The 17,023-nt window shown below is 44.1% G+C and overlaps 1 protein-coding gene across 6 annotated transcripts in view; it reads left to right on the top strand.

Annotated features, from left to right (window-relative positions):
• Positions 1-17,023, top strand: part of LOC120731763 (calmodulin-binding transcription activator 1-like) — a 53,940-nt gene that overhangs the window by 21,336 nt on the left and 15,581 nt on the right. For all 6 annotated transcript variants that reach the window (XM_040028975.1, XM_040028974.1, XM_040028976.1 and 3 more), the window contains exons 4-7: positions 9,457-9,524; positions 12,234-12,369; positions 14,452-14,523; positions 16,447-16,600. In XM_040028975.1, the coding sequence (XP_039884909.1) occupies positions 9,457-9,524; positions 12,234-12,369; positions 14,452-14,523; positions 16,447-16,600 (430 nt within the window). The remainder of the gene's footprint in view (positions 1-9,456; positions 9,525-12,233; positions 12,370-14,451; positions 14,524-16,446; positions 16,601-17,023) is intronic.

Here is a 17,023-nt window from a genome sequence, read left to right as displayed (position 1 = left end):
GAGTCCTTTGAAAACCTGGACGAGGTGTTTGTGCTAATATGCTGTGTTTGGTGCATTATGGCCAGACATCTCCACTTTTGGTCTCGTCTTTCCAGAGCACATTGTTCCAGAAGTCTTGTGGTTTTTACAGATCCAACGTTACAACATTACAAAAAGTCCTGCTACCATGAGCTTTCTCCTGCCAGCCCTAGAAAACAAGCCATACTTGATCTTTTTCTAATTGCACTGTCGTGTACTTCAACCTTTAATGAGCTAACTGAGGCCTGTAAAGTCTGAGCTATAGATCTTGGGGGGTTTTTTTCCAGTTTTTCTGAGCATTCGCTGATCTGACCTTGAAGTGGATTTGCAGGGACATCTGCTGCTAGAAAGATTGTTGCACTGTGTTCACCCAAACCTGAATGCTCTGGACCAGCAAACTGCCAAAATCTGCTCACACTTGTTGATGATCAATTAATCAAGGGAACTTGATTACGAGCACCTTCCATATCTCTATGGAAGCAGCAAGACTTTACATCATTTTTCACAGGATTACAGAGAGACTTCTGAAAACTTTTTTTCACATGACTGTAGGTCAATTATGATTGCGTGTTTTAAAACCTACAAAGCATTAATTTCTGCTTTGTTTGTATTTATGTTTGTATGCTCAATTTATTTCTCGGTTTTTCAGAGGAGGTTGGCAAAAGGGGTTAATTGGCCGCCCACAACATCATATCCACAACAAAACATAGTGAGAGAGGTGTGAATCCCATGGTGTTGTGTCTAGCATTTTCCACTAACATTATTCTGGAAATGTAAACATTTACAAGAGTTACCCAGGGAAACATATACATTTACTGGTAAATATGCTGTTCCCAACATCTACCGTAATATATAGAGATTTTTTCAGTGTCTGTGTGTGTGTGTGTGTGTTTTGCACTTTCAGTGTGAGTTATGATATCTGAGCTGTTCCATTCAGGGGCTCACAGCAGGAGTCCAGTCTTTTCCTCTCCAACTGCACTTCGATCTAGCACTACATATTCCTCCATCTCCCCAATTCGGTCCGCTTCTTCCTCCCTCTCCTGCCTCGCCCCCCTCGCTGATGTATGGAATGTCTACTCTCATATGGAGTGTGTTTGTAAAAGTCATGGTAATCAAATTTCACTGATTCCCGGGGGATTAAACAAGGTGGCATTTGTGTGTATGTGTGTGCGAGTGCGTTCTGTCGCTCTGCATATACACTATTAGCTGTGCACTAAGTTGTGTATTGTAGTGCAGCTGTGTCATTACTCTAAGACCAGCTCAGCTGTAATATATCATCCATCATCTTGTACTCCAAGGAGACAACTATATATGGGATAGCAATGCTGCATTTGCATACCGGCAGAGCATATACTGTGTTTTAATTGATTCAATATGCAGTATAAAGCGGTTGAAGGGGGCATTATAAACACCTCAAGGCAGAGCATCTCACTTGTCTCAGCTGCATCTTGACCAAGTCACAGAGATTAAAAGTCTTGCTTTCTGGATTGTGTGTCTGACTCAGACACTCACAATAACAATATTGTTTGCTTATTTGAAATCAACCCTAACACTCGAGGCAAAATCTCTCTCTTACAAAAATGAGATGATTACAGAGTGGAAGTAATCGCTCATGACTGCTGCAAACATGGCGGCAGCAAGATTTCCCACCCACAAAACAGGTATTACTTAGCCTAGGTGCACAATTACCTATTGTTGGAAGTATATATGTTCTGGCAGTATGGCTATAGGTTTAGCAAGTTTTAACTATGTTCAACACACACTTCAGCCTCCTTTTTTTCTGTGAGACTCTAAGCTACAATTTCTGCCTGCTCTTAGGTGTTATTGCATGTTGAACTAGAAAGTCACACCCCATTACAGTTCATATGAGGTGGAAAGCTACCAGGACAGCCTGGAAGGCAATGACTGATGTCTGTGTGCCTTTGAATCTCTAAAAGTGCATTAAATTAGCAAATATTATATAGCTTTGGCAGAAGTATTTGCAACAAAGGCAACCAAACTTAAGTAAACTCAGTGTCTCCATAGACAAAAAAATATGCTTGCTGTCAGATATAAACCATAAAGTATTTATATATATATATATATGTGTGTGTGTGTGTGTGTATGTATATATATATATGTGTGTGTATATATATATGTTGTAGCGGTAAGAGTTAAAGATAGCACACCTTCTTTGGCGCCCACTGCATGAATCACAGTACTTGAAGAGAAGGTGATGACTCTGGGCTCTACCTTGCATTATGTATCTTTACTGTAAGTATAGTGTGAAGAGGAGCCCCTTTGAATCTAGTGTTACACTGTACTGCAAACTATTAACTTCTACAGCATTCTGCAGTTCACGTAATTTGTTCGAGATATGTATACTCTGTCCCTGGTGCTATAGTTTAATACAAATTGAAGTGCTGGAAAAAAATCAGGATGGATCGGTCCACATCAAGCTGAATTCACAATGATACAAATCCATACTTTTTACCACAAGACGCTGCCCAAATTCTGCTGACTCCAGATTTGTGTTTATACCTTTGCTCAGTTCAACAGGAAACTGATTCACTGTCTGAGATCTTTTTAAAAAGTAAGCAATAATAATTTATTTAGCCAAAGAAGAAAATGTTCATTTTATTAAATTGAAGTTGCAGTAAAAAATGAATTCTGTGGGGACGCTGGTTAAATTAAATTCTCCATCTTGATTCTATTGCTTGTGGTATTGCTTAATTGTGAGTAATCAAAGCAGTTGTCCAAGTGAAAGCACATAATTTGGTTACATTTGAAAAAAAGTTTGATTTCTTAGCAAGAAGTAAGTTTTGCTCTCTCTCTCCCTCACTCTTTGAAGCGCGAGCTGGCAATCATCAGAACTGGGAACACATTGGGGACTGTTTTATTAAACCATGTGAAAGGTACATTACATTTTGCAATACCCTGAAAGAGTGAGCGCAGGTCCACAGCCCAGGGCTTCGTCCTAGGCAGAGACAGATCAAACTGCACAACAATAGAAGCCAGTGAGCGGAGCTGGGTTGATAACCTTTCATGTTTACTTTTGCTTATGATTGTTATGACTCCACCTGCCCGTCTCCCAGATTGAAGCCTCCAGCTCTATTGTCAGTAGAAAAGATAAACTCGAGATTGCAAGCAATTTGTACATCTGTAAATTGATGCTTGTTTTTGGCAGCTTGTTTTTGAGGAGAGTTAAATATGCATGACTTCAACATGGGTGGCTCCCAAGTTTTCTTTTCTTCTTCTTCTCCAAAACAACAACCAAATGACATGAAATCTTTATTTGTTAGAAACAAACAGAATTCTGAATTGATTTAGATTTAGATTTTGATCTCCACATGAGCTCCAGGAGCTAACTAGATTTGTTTGTTTTTTCTGAAATGCAGCTACAGTCATATTTACCAAGCGTGCGTGCGCGCACACACACGTACTGAACAGGTGCGCAAACACACATGCATGCAGACACACATGCACACACGTATGCTCCCTGCTTTAGTCAGTTGAGAAGGAGACAAACCTAAAGATCGCCACAGAGACCCATCTTTCAAATTTATTCATTAAACTCCCAAATGCTCCCCTTAACGAATGTAATTAGAATATGGTAATGAGAGAGGGCTGAACCAGGGAGTGTTATAATACGCTTAGCAGCACAGAGGGAGAGAAGAGGAGAGGGGGGGGGGAGAGACAGGGAGGGAAATAGAGTAAGGGAGTAAGACGAAAGAGAAATAGAGAGGCTGACTGACAGGGTGCCAATTTATGTCTTGTTGTAAACAAGTATTTATGCCAATGAGAGGTGGCACACACTTTCTTTCACTCTCTCTCTCTCGCTCCCCGTCTCTCAGTTTCTCTCTCTGTCTCTCTTTCTCTCCTTCCTTATCATACTAAACCTCCTCAATAACAATAACATCAACAATAGCAGAGCAGAGATCACCCTCTGAGGGAAGAGTGACTCACAATGAGAAGAGGCATCAGGGGTTAACACAACCACTGGGGACTCCTTCAGTGAGGCACCCTCACCCCCCACCGAGCCACTGCTGCCACCAAGTCGCTTTCTCTTCTTAAAAAAAATAAAAAAAGCCACTGCTAAATGCGCTTTCATCATTTGAAATTTCAAATATCCTTCTGTGTGTGCAAGTGTGTATGTGTCTGAGCACCCTTTCCTGGTTAACTTTGCGGGAGTTTTTGAGGACTCTGACAAGCTTTATCCAAGACGCCCTAACGCGGCGGGGTTCCTGGCATTGTGTTTGACACCACACACCTGTTGCCGTCTTTGATGTGCTCACCCCCCTGCTGAGAGAGTGGGGGCCGTCTCCTCAAATGCAAATGCAAGGGAAGAGGAAGAGGACAGGTAAGGTGCACAAGAGAGGGGAAGTCTTAGAAAAATATGATTGATGTTCCCCCAGTGGATTGAGGCTGTCTCTTCTTCGCTCTCAGGTCTCCGCTAAGAGAGTTTGTGCTACTTTCAATACCGTCAGTGTGTGTGTGTGTGTGTCGCCACTTTCACCGTTTGGACCTCTGTAAATTTGGAAGGGAGGGTGATGAGAGGGAGATGAGAAAATCAGGGGGGGGAAAAGGCAGAAGAAGGTGAGCTGTGGGAATGGGAGAGGTGGGAGGAAAGTAAAGAGGTCAAACCAAAAAGGAGATGGAGTGAAGGAGAGGGCAGAGAGATTTTTTCATTACAAAGCCATCACTCACATGCGCAGCAGCCACTACATACTCTCAGACTCTTCAGAGACTAAGCCTCCGCGTTGTGTGTGTGTGTGTATACACTTGTTCATGCTTGTGCATCCTTCCATGTATATTTTTGACATGGGGGATATTTTTGGGTGCACGCATGTCTGAGTGTGAGCGTATGCGCCTGCGCGTGAATGCTGCGAGAGCTGGGGTGAGACAGAGATGAATGTGATGCACATGTCTCTTTCCCAACCAGGTGACAGAGGCGGGCCCCCACTGAAGGTCAGACCTTATCCCTCAATGATAGCCCAACATTAAATATGTATATATATGTGTGTGTGTGTGTGTGTGTGTGTGTGTGTGTGTGTGTGTGTGTGTGTGTGTGTGTGTGTGTGTGTGTGTGTGTGTGTGTGTGAGCACGTAGTTTTGTTCCATGTTTAGGACCTTTATCAGCATGCACACCAACCTTTTTGAAACTACTGGTCTTTTTGAGAACAGCATTTTATGGGATCCTGGTTACCTTTAGAGTTTGGGTTAGACTTTGAGGATAACGTGTGTGTGTGTGTGTGTGTGTGTGTGTGTGTGTGTGTGTGTGTGTGTGTGTGTGTGTGTGTGTGTGTGTGTGTGTGTGCACCCAGTTTGGTTCATCTTTATGACCTTCACCATTGTACACGCCAACCTTGTTGGCACCACTGTTCTTTTTTGGGAACAGGAGGCCAGCTTTTAATGGGATCGAGGTTAAGTTTAGGGTTTTGGTTAGACTTACAGGATAGCAGCATAAACTTGTGTGTCTGTGTGTGTATGTGTGCAGCTGTTTGTTTGTCTTGCAGTGTGTCACTGAGAGAACAGGAGGATAGGCAGACAAAGCCAGGACTAGTTTTGTTTTTATATATTTATTTTTGTATACAAGAGACTTTGTGTATTAACGGCCCATTTGTATGCATGTGTGTGCATAAGTCTTTTATGTCCATGGCCGTGCATGTGTTTGTTACTCAGTGTGTGATGAGGTGTTTATATGATAAACACAAGGCAAGCTTGAGAGGAATTCTGATCAGGGGCTTTGCAACAGTTGTTATGGAAACAGCATTAAGCAGTTGTATTAGCCAGTGGAGGTAATATAAAGGCTGTTGAAAGTAACACACTGTGGGGAGAGAGGCAGTTTGGGAATATAATACAAACTACACATTATTGCTCCGGTTTACAATAGACTTGATGAAATTTTATTGTGTGGCTAGAACAGAATAAAATTATCCTCGTCATAAGTCATTGTCTGTCTCTCTGTTCGAGCCACACATTTTAATTAGCCAGGTTAGAGAACACAGTGCAAACAAGACATTATTGGTCTGGTTTACAATAGACTTCACATCATTAATGTCAGCTTAAGGCAAAGCCTAACTTAGTCTGCATTCGGCTTTCTCTTTGCAACATGATCTTTGCTGCAGCTCGAGTCTGCTCAAAAAAGCCACCGTTGCTCCATGACATTGGTGATTTTTAGAGGTCAGCAACGAGCGTTACACAAAGGGATGCTGAGAGATGAGCCGTGTCACATTTCAGATCACAAATCAAATAGTGTTACGTGTGGATTTAGCGTGAGACAGCCACTGTAATGTGTGTTTTATACGGTGAAACAGACCAATAAATGATGTATAACATAAATAACAGAAATGCTTTATGCTTGCTAAAAGAAAGCAAAATGAACTCTATGAATAGAATGCTTGTGAACATCAGGCACTTGTAATACTAATGCGGTTTGTTTCACCCCCTTCATATGGTATGTATACAAGACTCAAGGAGCAAGGCAGAGACAAAATTCTGTAGTTGAAAAGGACCTTCAGTTTGTTACCTCCTGTACTGCCAAAATAAACTGCTCAATGCCAGATGATTGCTTTGGTGAGAACCAGCAGCAGCCTTCATTTGAGGCACTTCAAATGGATGTGACAGTTCCAGTTTATAGACAGCTCTGTTTTCCCCCGATCTCTGTCGGGGTGATGCTCATCATTAGACTTCAGACATGCGCACACACATGCTCTCACACATTCACACACACACACACACACACACACACACACACACACACACACACACACACACACACACACACACACACACGCTAGCCTGTAGCTAGACCCTATAACGGAATCTCCCTGGGGAAAGCTCCTGGATAAGTCTGTTGCTGTGTAGGCGACCCCCCCCCCCCCCCCCCAACTTCCCCATCCTCCCTCCTGTGGAAATCTCCCTGAGGTCTGTGAGTGTGTTTGAATGTGTGTGTGTGTGAGTGTGTTTGAATGTGTGTGTGTGTGTGTGTGTGTGTGTGTGTGTGTGTGTGTGTGTGTGTGTGTGTGTGTGTGTGTGTGTGTGTATGGTTGTCTGTCTGCTGTTCTGTACATGCCAGTTTCTTGGAGGGAGATGGTCTCAGTGATGCATGAGTGGGAGGCTGATTTCCCTAACTGCATCACTCGCTCCAATCTAACTTCCCACTTATGCTCTCTGCTTTGTTAGATACTTCTTAAGTAACTCTGTCTCTTTCTCAGTTTCTCTCACACGCAGACAGACAGGAATAGGTGTGTGTTGGGAATAGTGCGCGTGTGTGTGCATTCAGGCAGGCCTGTCGTGATGTATTATTACGTAGACTCACAGAGACATGCAGAATGTCTGGGTTTCTAGAGTAGATCCCTTGAGGAAGATACTCGTCCCTGTCCGTGTGTCTGGCATAGCTATTATGCACGCACGCGTGCGTGTGCATGTACACACACACACAGACACACACACACACACACATGCACACACAGTATTCCTAAAGGGTCAGTGTGTCACCATCACTAGGCATGCTCAAAGCACTCCATCACTGCTTTCTACTGGGACAATAACAGTGACTTCCTGAGGTTCGACCTTCACCGTCTCACTTCTGTCACTCCTCACACGGGTGAGCGTGAGTGCTGTTGAGGGAGTGAGCAGCAGTGTGTGTGTGTGTGGGTGTGTTTTAGAGTGTGTCAGGCGGCCGTTTCAGCTGACTCTTCTGTTTCTAGCTTTTTTAATGGCTCTTATGGGGCAGGCCTTTAATTGCAAGTCTCTCTCCCTCCTTCTTAATCCTCCCATCCTTCTGCCTCTCCCAGCCCCTCGTCTCCTCTCTTCTTCTCCTCTCTCCTCCCGCCTCCCACTGGCTGACAGTCACTAGGGGGGCACAAGTGCCTGGCCGGAGCTGTGGAGGCCGTATAGGATATTGACTTGCTGCGGAGTGGTTTGGGAGGAGGAGAGGTGGCTGCCTGTCACAGCTAATGAATAGATGCATAAATGAATGAGGCACTCCTTTTGCGTTTGTGTGTGTGTGTGTGCGCGCGTGTGTGCATGCGTGTGTGTGTGTCTGTTGTTTGTGCCGAGCTTTGGCTGAAAATGTGCCTGTGTGCATCCAACCCAACCATGACTCGGAGCAGTTTTATGTGCCCGAGACAGACAGACAGACATTAATAGTGGCCAGCTTGAGAGTGATAATTATTAAGGGTGTGATAACAGCCCAGCCTACACATACACACGCACACATAAACACACATAAATGTAGGATGAGGCAGTAAGGGGTTGGAATGAGAGGAACGAATGGAGGGTACATAAAAAAATAAAAACAATCCAGTTAAGTGCAAGCACCCTTCAGCTGTTCCCCCCATCCCCATCCCTACCCCACCCCCCACCCCTCCCTTCATCTCGTCTGATCGGTATGGAGCTGGAGTACTCTCTTGCCAAACTGGGACAAATACCTAAACACACACACACACACGGAGAAAGAGGCAGAGGAGGTCTGGAGAGGAGACTGTTGAGCTGAGGGGGCAGATGAAGGAGTGCTGGAGTGTTGATGTCTTCTTCACTATTGCTTTGTGCCACATTTCAAACACTGATTGCCTTAAGAGGACAATTTACATTTCACAGTCTTTCACAGCAAGTGGGTGAGATGGGAGTCGGGGAAAGAACAATGTTTCAAGGAGGAAGTCAGGGGTTACAGGGTTCACCGAGAGAAAGGAAAAGGCGATGCTGCGTGAGCGACTAAAAAGCAGGAGGTATAAACAAGAGTTTCTTTTGGCTGCATCTCTGTGTCTCTGTGTGTGTGTGTGTGTGTGTGTGTGTGTGTGTGTGTGTGTGTGTGTGTGTGTGTGTGTGTGTGTGTGTGTGTGTACGGGCGTTTTGTTTTTCCTTACTCTTGGTAGAATGCACCTGTACGATTTGAACTTTCTTTTTCCTTATTGGATTCATTTGAGTGTGGAAGAAGAATAGAAGTTATGTGGAGAGGAGAGCTGAGGAGATGAAAAGAGAGCCAGAGGAATTAAGAATCGAGTTAGGAGCGAGCTTTATCTGCCGGGAAACTGTGAAACTGCCAAGTACAAGAAAACTTTTCCTATCAGCGCACTCTCTCAGCTAGTGTATAGGTCTGCACACACACACACACACCCTGTGCATGTGTGTGTGTTTATGTAGCATGTGTGTGTGTTTAAGAGATAGCTTTTCCTCCCCAGTGGAGGGAAACATCAGTGTGTCAGTGAGTGTGATTGGTTGTTGGCCCTGAGGGTCTGTCCTCTATATCTGTCTTCTGACTGGTTGCACTGTGACCAATCAGACGCCCAGACCTCACCGTGGCAATCAAGATAGTGACACGCTCTCTGTGGGCATCAGCAGGTCATCTGGAAATACCTGTTATGTTTTATCTCTCTGTGACACACACACACACACACTGATACACACACGCACACATACCAATATAACCTTTCTGCCTTGTCTCTGTCTCTCTAGGAAATTGCTGCATATCTCATCACTTTTGAGAAACACGATGAGTGGCTGACGACGTCGCCGAAAACCAGGTGAGGGGAGAGAGAGCAGACAATGATTTCCACACACGTACAAAAACACAGTATCGCTCAATCAGTCAGTGGCTCACGTTGGTTTAATCTCAATGACTGAGCGCCTCTGTTTGATTAAAACATTAGTGATGTACGTCGACTGTCTCCAAAGGGTCCTTCTAGCCGACCTGCTCTACATGTAGAGAATGCTCCAGAACATGCTTGGACTGTAAAGCACCTAGTCAGCTGGAAATGGAGTATTAATGAATGTAAATGTATTAGGATAAGTGATGTATAATTCAGATGAGTGAGGGTGAGGGGGGTTTGTGTATATAAGATGGGGTGTGAACGGGGGATTCACATGCCAGAACTGAATATTCATCGATCCGAATGAGACATAAGCAGCTCTTTTCCTAGAATGGAGAGAGGTTATAGCTAGGAAAGTGGGTAGGAAAAAGAGGAAGAGAAAATAAAAGACTGAAGGAAAGGGCAGTGTGAATTATTGATAAATCACCTTATTGACATTTACTCTAGTTAATACAGATGTAAGTAGAGGACTGAAAGAGAATGAAAAATGACAGAGACAGGGAAGCAAGAAAGGAAAGAAGAAAGTAAAGTTAAGGAAGTGAAATGGTCACCCCCGTGGCCCCATTTCTGATTACTGACACCGCTGAAAGCCCCAGGATATGCCTCTGCGCTCCTATTGTGCCAGCTAAAGGACTCTTCTCGGGAGCAGCCGGAGGCCAGCAGCACAGTTTATGTTGTGGATGGATTTCTCATTGATTGGTTGTGCTGCCGTATAGCCTCAGTCTCCCAGCAGCAGCAGCAGCAGCAGTCATATTGGTGTTATTGAGCAGCAGTTAGATATAATCCCATTTACACATGACATGAGGCACGATTAGAACAGATTACACCTAATCCCATCAGATGGAAAGATCAGCTAACGGGGCCCGTGACATTTACATGCAGCGCATACGTTTTTGTGCATGCGTGCACGTGCACGCTTGTGCGTTTGCATTCATAAGTGTGCATGTGTTTGCACACTTGTGAGGGGTCGATATTAAGATAACAATCAATGACCTTCATTTCTTCCCCTTGACTGAAATACCTCATTTGTTCAGTGTAATGAACTCCTCCTTCTCTCCTCCCTTACCGGATTTACCCACTCTGTCTCTTTATTGTGGCGTTTTTGTTTTGTTTCTTTTTTTCCCACTTTCCTCGCAATCGCTGTTTTTGCTCTGCTACACCGTGGAACAGTGGAAAAGCTTTTTATATCCCACACATCACAGCCTAGTTACAATCAATAGCATTTATGTCTGCTTGAATCAGAGGGTTCGTGAGCAGTACGGGCACCATCCACGCGCCCCTGTCGCCACACACACACACACACACACACACACACACACACACATGCACACATACGTATGAACCCGTGCGCATGTGCCACCCACACACACACATGCACACACACATCTGAAATCATCCATCTTCTCCATAACATAATTAGAATCAGCAGCTCTAAGATGACTCACGCTGCTCGAGACAGAGACTAAACTCGGCTTTGATGGGAGGGTGGGGGTCTCCACTCCACTAAGAAACTGGCAGGCTCACCCCCCAAAACAGAACAGATTTAAGGTGTCAAAGAAAATCAGCTCAAAGTAAATTCAATTTCACTGCTCACAGTGTTCTGAGTAAATTGCAATCATCTAAATCCATATACATATATGAGAAGGAAAGGAAAGGAAAGGAAAGGAAAGGACAGGAAAGGAAAGGAAAGGAAAGGAAAGGAAAGGAAAGGAAAGGAAAGGAAAAGAGATTAGATGAAAGGAGAAGCACAGGTTAAGATAGCAGCAGAGGGAACAGATGAGATGAGCAGATCAGAAAAAGTGGAGGGGAGAATGGGGGAACCAAACAAGCCTTAAAAGAGAAAATGAAGAGATGGTGTGATAACAGGGATAAAGACTAGAGGTTGATGAAGACGAGTACAGTAAGAGGAGGTGTATGAACGTGTGTTTGTGTGCATGTGACTGCCAGAGAAAGAGCGAGAGAGCATTCGTGAGTATATGTTAGTTTATTGATTGTTAACGCGGCTGTTCTCTCTCTGTTGCAGTGAGATAAGGCAGAGAAAGCATTTTTCAGCGACCTACACACACACACACACACACACACACACACACACCTGTCCTTAATGTTTGAAAGTGTAATGATTGATTGCTGGGTAGCAGGTTTGACATTGAGCCCAAAGAACGCACGGCGGTGGGTCCTGCCACCTTTGATATCGCTATAGCCTCGGTGTCTCACGTGTACGTGTACATGCATGGCTCCTGGTGTGCGCCTGTGTGTTTGTGTGTGAGCATCCTGATAGGTGTATATGGAATGGGAGCTTAGAGGCCAATGTTCCTGCCGTGCCAATAAATCACCCTACTAAAATATTAACATGTAGGAGCCGGAGTCTATGTATGAGTGGGGAGGGAGCACATGAGACCAGCTCACTTGACTGTGGGAGAGTAACGCTGATGTCACTGTGTACACCAAGAACATGTTTTTTTTTTCTTGTTTGAGTTGAGCAATCCAGAAGTTTTTGGGTACTACGGGAAGTTTTAGGAATGCAGCACAAAACTCATGTTCTGTTCAGTATCCCAGAGAGCTGCATTGCTGCTAGCTTCAAAGACATTTATTCTGAATGACCAACCTAATACCTGACTACGTCTTTATCCTGTATCCCGTCAGACCTCAGAATGGCTCTATGATCCTCTACAACCGTAAAAAGGTGAAGTACAGGAAGGATGGGTACTGTTGGAAGAAAAGGAAAGACGGCAAGACCACCCGAGAGGATCACATGAAGCTGAAAGTCCAGGGAGTAGAGGTGAGAGGCTGCAGTGGAAAAACAAGTCGATGATCTTGTTTGCCGCTGAGTGTGGTTTCACTGCCAATCTTGTCTCTAACTCACTCTCCTTCACTTGGAGGGGCTGCATACGTGTAGCACAAACGAACACACATGCCGAAGCTACAGGCCACTTTGTGACCTGGGAGCAAGTGGTGCCAATCTTTCTTTCTCTCCCTTCCTCCTCCTGTCCCTGTCTCAATCCCTCCCTCTGTCTCCCCTCTCTCTCCCTCTCTCTCTCTCTGTGAAGGATAAGAGTGTGTTTGGCCTGAGGCCAGGAATGATGTCAATGCCTCCTTCAGCAGAACAGAGAGGGGTATCGATCCAGTCTCAAGGCAGCGTCTGTGTGTGTGCGAGTGAGTGTGTGTGTTTGAGTCACATCAGCTAGCTCAAAAATTGATTATTCAGCAGGAATATACCAAGAGGTGAGAGGAGTGAGCATGCATGTGTCAGAAACAGAAAGAATGATTTGGAATGGGGAGCGAAGGAGAAGGCACATGGATCCTTGTGGAGGGCTCAGTAGTTTTGCATTAAAGCAGAGCTGGAGACACAGACGTAAAAGGAATAATTGAGATCAAGTATTCCCTTTTGCAACTCACAGCTCCACGCTCACGTCCCATTTCACATGCATTTCCCTGCAAATGTTCATGGATGCACATGCTCAAACACATACACAAGGCAGCCGCTTCTCTCCCTGGTACTTGGTCAGTAATTGTTTATGTCACTGTTTCCCGTGACCCCTCAAGCAAGTAAGTAAGTAAGCAGTGTGTTGAGCACGGGAATGAGGGAACAAGGAAAGCAGCGAGATGAGCAGAGGTAGAGGAGCAGGAGGATGGGGAGCGGCAGGAAGCATGAGAGGAAAAACATAACCCTGGATGGAGAGCCTCCTCATATCGAATGGAAATATATGGAAATGCACTCTGCCTTTGGCAAAACACACTTTAGATAGAGGGCTGGCTACTTCTGAGAAGAGGCAAAATGGCGAGAAAATACAAGTGTGTGTGTATATGAGAAAGAAAACAGGGCAAGTTTTAACTGTGGATTATATACTGCCAGATTGCTGAGTATTTGCGTTTGTGTGCAATATTGTCTGCAAAAACAACCACTTTATGTGCTGCATGTGGGTGTGATCGTGTGGGTGTGTGATTCTTGATTGTACTGTGTGCGTTGACCTTGATAGAAGGCTTTTCTGCCATCATTTCATCCTTCTTCTGTCAAAAAGAAAAGCTCACTTCATTAAGGCCGGGTATTGATTCCTCGATACATTTTGAGTATTGACTAAAAAGTTTCCACTGCGCAGATGATCAAAAACTGTCAAAAGCTCCAAACTGGAGTTTGACTTAATCCACGGTCAGACTCTATATCTTGTTCACGTATTCTCTAAGATAAGATGTTTACTGGTGCAAGTCATATTTTTGTGACTGCTCTGTTGCAAAACAATTTCATATTCTTTAACTTCAGGTATTACAAAATCATATTGCAGTTTGTTTCGGGGGGTTTAAGAAATCTCAACTGTTTTACTGGCACCAGTTTGCACTATTTTGTACATGCACTATGTCAGCATCCCGCCCTGGAGGAAGTCCATACCAAACCCCGCTTTTCGTCATACTTTCCACGCTGAGGCTCCACTCACACTTTATGCTTTGCTCTCCTCCTCCTCCTCGTCTTCTTTGTCCCCTTTACTGTTGCTGATCTGTCTTGCAACGTCTGTAAGCCGACAACATTGTAACTTTTTGTGAATTCCAAGTGGGTTATGCCTAGTCTTGCAGAGGCAGTAAATTTCACAATCTCTTGTGCTATAATTGTCAGCATCAGATTTATGGTATTTTAGAAAAGACATTAGGAAAAAACGCATACAGCATGTTTGCAATTTAGTTTTAGCACCGCAATCAATACAACCTAAGTGGGTATAACCTAAGTTCTCCTCTCCTGTTCTGTCCTTCAATGTCTTCTCCCCCTCTCTTCTCCTTTTTTGTTTTTGTCTTGCTTCCGCCATCCCCCTTCTTCTCTCGTTAACCAATGTAATCTCTTTTCCTCTCCTCGCCTCTCCTCTCCTCTCTCTAGTGTCTGTATGGCTGCTACGTCCACTCCTCCATCATCCCCACCTTCCATCGTAGATGCTATTGGCTGCTGCAGGTAAGCCCACTGCCCTTTCCCACCTTTCCTTATTGCACAGCATTTATACACATTTAAAAAAAAGAAACCTTTAAAAAAAGATTTCATAGTGTTGTGATGACTTGTTATTACTTGTCATTTAAAGCACCATAGATTTGTCATTTTGGGGCTATTCCCCCTCCCATTATGGCCACTCCATGGCATTTATTTCAGCTGTGTTAGTTTTTATTTAACATTCTACCTAAAAAGGACTGCTAGAAATTATCTAGTATATCATTAGTTTTACACAGAGCTTCACCTGTTAAATTTTCAAAACAAAACACTAAGCTAAACCATAAAGCAGCAATAAAAGTCCTCCTCTTCTGAATTAATGAGGCAGACTCGGACTGCTGGAAATACTGTCACAAAACTGGGCTCCCAATAAAACTTAATGTTGTTTGGCCAAAAGGACTTTCCTGCACACACAATTAGACCGCTGGACTACACCTAGAATAGGCTCGGCATCTATAGCGGGTCATATACAATGCCATGCCTTGCAGAGCGGCAAAAACATTTCTTCTCCAGAAGTTGACTGTAACTTCCTCGAGCACAGTGTGATGCCTAACACTGAGATTCAATGCTCATGGCGAGCATGAAGGACTCAGCCACTAGTCTCCATGTGGTCCTCTCCAAGAAAACACCCCGAAGCTACAAACAACACACACACAACCTGCTCTCACGAACTCGCGCGCACACACAGACTCACGTACAGATGTCTACTGTGTATGAAAGCTTGTTGCTTTTCAACAGAGACGTTGGACTCACTCTGCTGCTCATGTGAGAGACAGCACAGAGCAGCATTTGTGTGCACGCTCCCCACACACACCCATACAGGTCTCACTCTCTCTTTTGGGACATATAGTCACCAGGACCTCATCATCTTCAGATGGCAGGCTACATGATTCATCATAACATGCCTGCATACATTTATATACTCATCCTCTGTCTTTCTGTCCATTTGAAAGAAAATAATGATTGAATACCAGGCTATGGAAATGTAAAATATGGAAATGTATACTTATTTATTCATTCATTTCCAGAATTTCTTGCATAATTTGTCACATTAAATTTACAAGAAAATTTCAGCCATCAGCATAAATTGAACATGCCCTTACCCAATACATTTTTTTGCAATACGCCCCACTAGTTAGACTCTCGTGGTCTCTGGCTTTGAAGGGAAATTTGACTTTTTTTATCTTTAATGTGCCATTTTCTGCTCTTTGCACATATATCAAAACACATCAGTGGAAATGGTCATAAATCAGTCTACGAATGCTGTTGCATTGCACAGTGAGGTGCTGTAGCAGCCTACTGTGCTATCCTCTTTCGGAGAGAAAAGTGTTCCACCTCAGCAGGTCCTCCCCTCACCTGAGTCTGTCTACTGAATCTTTCATCAAGAGGAGCTTCTCTCTCTCTCTCACTCTCTCACTCTCTCTCCAACACACACACACACACACACATACACACATGCAAGTGAATGCACTTGTTGAATCATTCATGGGGTAGAAATTCCATAGGTCTGCTGGTGACCTGCAGTATAGTGAGAATTGTTCTCTTCCTTTGTTTCTCTCTATATATAAATGTAATACACACATACATGCACAAACACACATGTAGGCACTGCAGGGTTAGAGAGAGTGATGAGTGGGCTCAGGCTGATAAATCTTTTATGGGCAGGTGAGAGAATCTTATCTGACACGCAATGTTCGACCTCCTCCGTATCCTCCGCTTTCTCTTTCACTTTCCTTATGCACTTCTCCTTCCATCAGTCCTGATGTTGATATCTTTTTTTAAGATTTTTTTCTTTTTCTCTCCCATAGGTGGGAAAACAGTGAAATCGCTGAAATGATGAGCTTATGCCACATGTGTGCATGTCTTTGTTTGTGTGTCCTTACTGTTTGCTAGAACCCAGACATTGTGCTGGTGCACTACCTGAATGTACCGGCGGTGGACGACAGCGGGAAGCCATGCGGCCCTGTCCTCTGCTCCATCAACACCGACAGGAAAGAGTGGGCAAAGTGGAGCAAGGAGGAGCTCATTGGACAACTCAAGCCCATGTGTGAGTTCTCTGTGCATCAGCACTTACACGACCTTCCTCCTACTCTCAAGCACTCAGGTTTTTAGCCCTCGCGCTTTTACTAAATTCGGGAGTGCGGCTAACCCCGGGTCAGTATCATTCCACTTGTCGTGTTCAAGTAACACCGGCAAAGATGCTGAAGAACCCAGACAAGCATGAAAATGAATCAGTAGACAGTTAGTGTGGAACATCTAAAGCAAAGATCGTTTGGTTCACTGGCTTGTTTTTATCTTTGGCAGCAGAATGGAGCCCCGTCTGGAGCTGTGCCATCATTTATCAAAAGAGACAACAGGTGTTGCAGTGGTTCATTGTTGATCCTATGAGGGGTTCGCTGTTGCACTGAAAAGAAATATGTGATGTAACTGCAGCAGCTCACTGTTTAGTTCCTCGTTGTAAGTCAGTGAT

Source organism: Simochromis diagramma, unplaced genomic scaffold, assembly GCF_900408965.1.
Source record: "Simochromis diagramma unplaced genomic scaffold, fSimDia1.1 OVJJ01000483.1, whole genome shotgun sequence".
NCBI classification, from domain to species: Eukaryota; Metazoa; Chordata; class Actinopteri; order Cichliformes; family Cichlidae; genus Simochromis; species Simochromis diagramma.
Note: the sequence above shows the minus strand (reverse complement) of the source record. Positions and strands in the feature narration are given on the sequence as shown.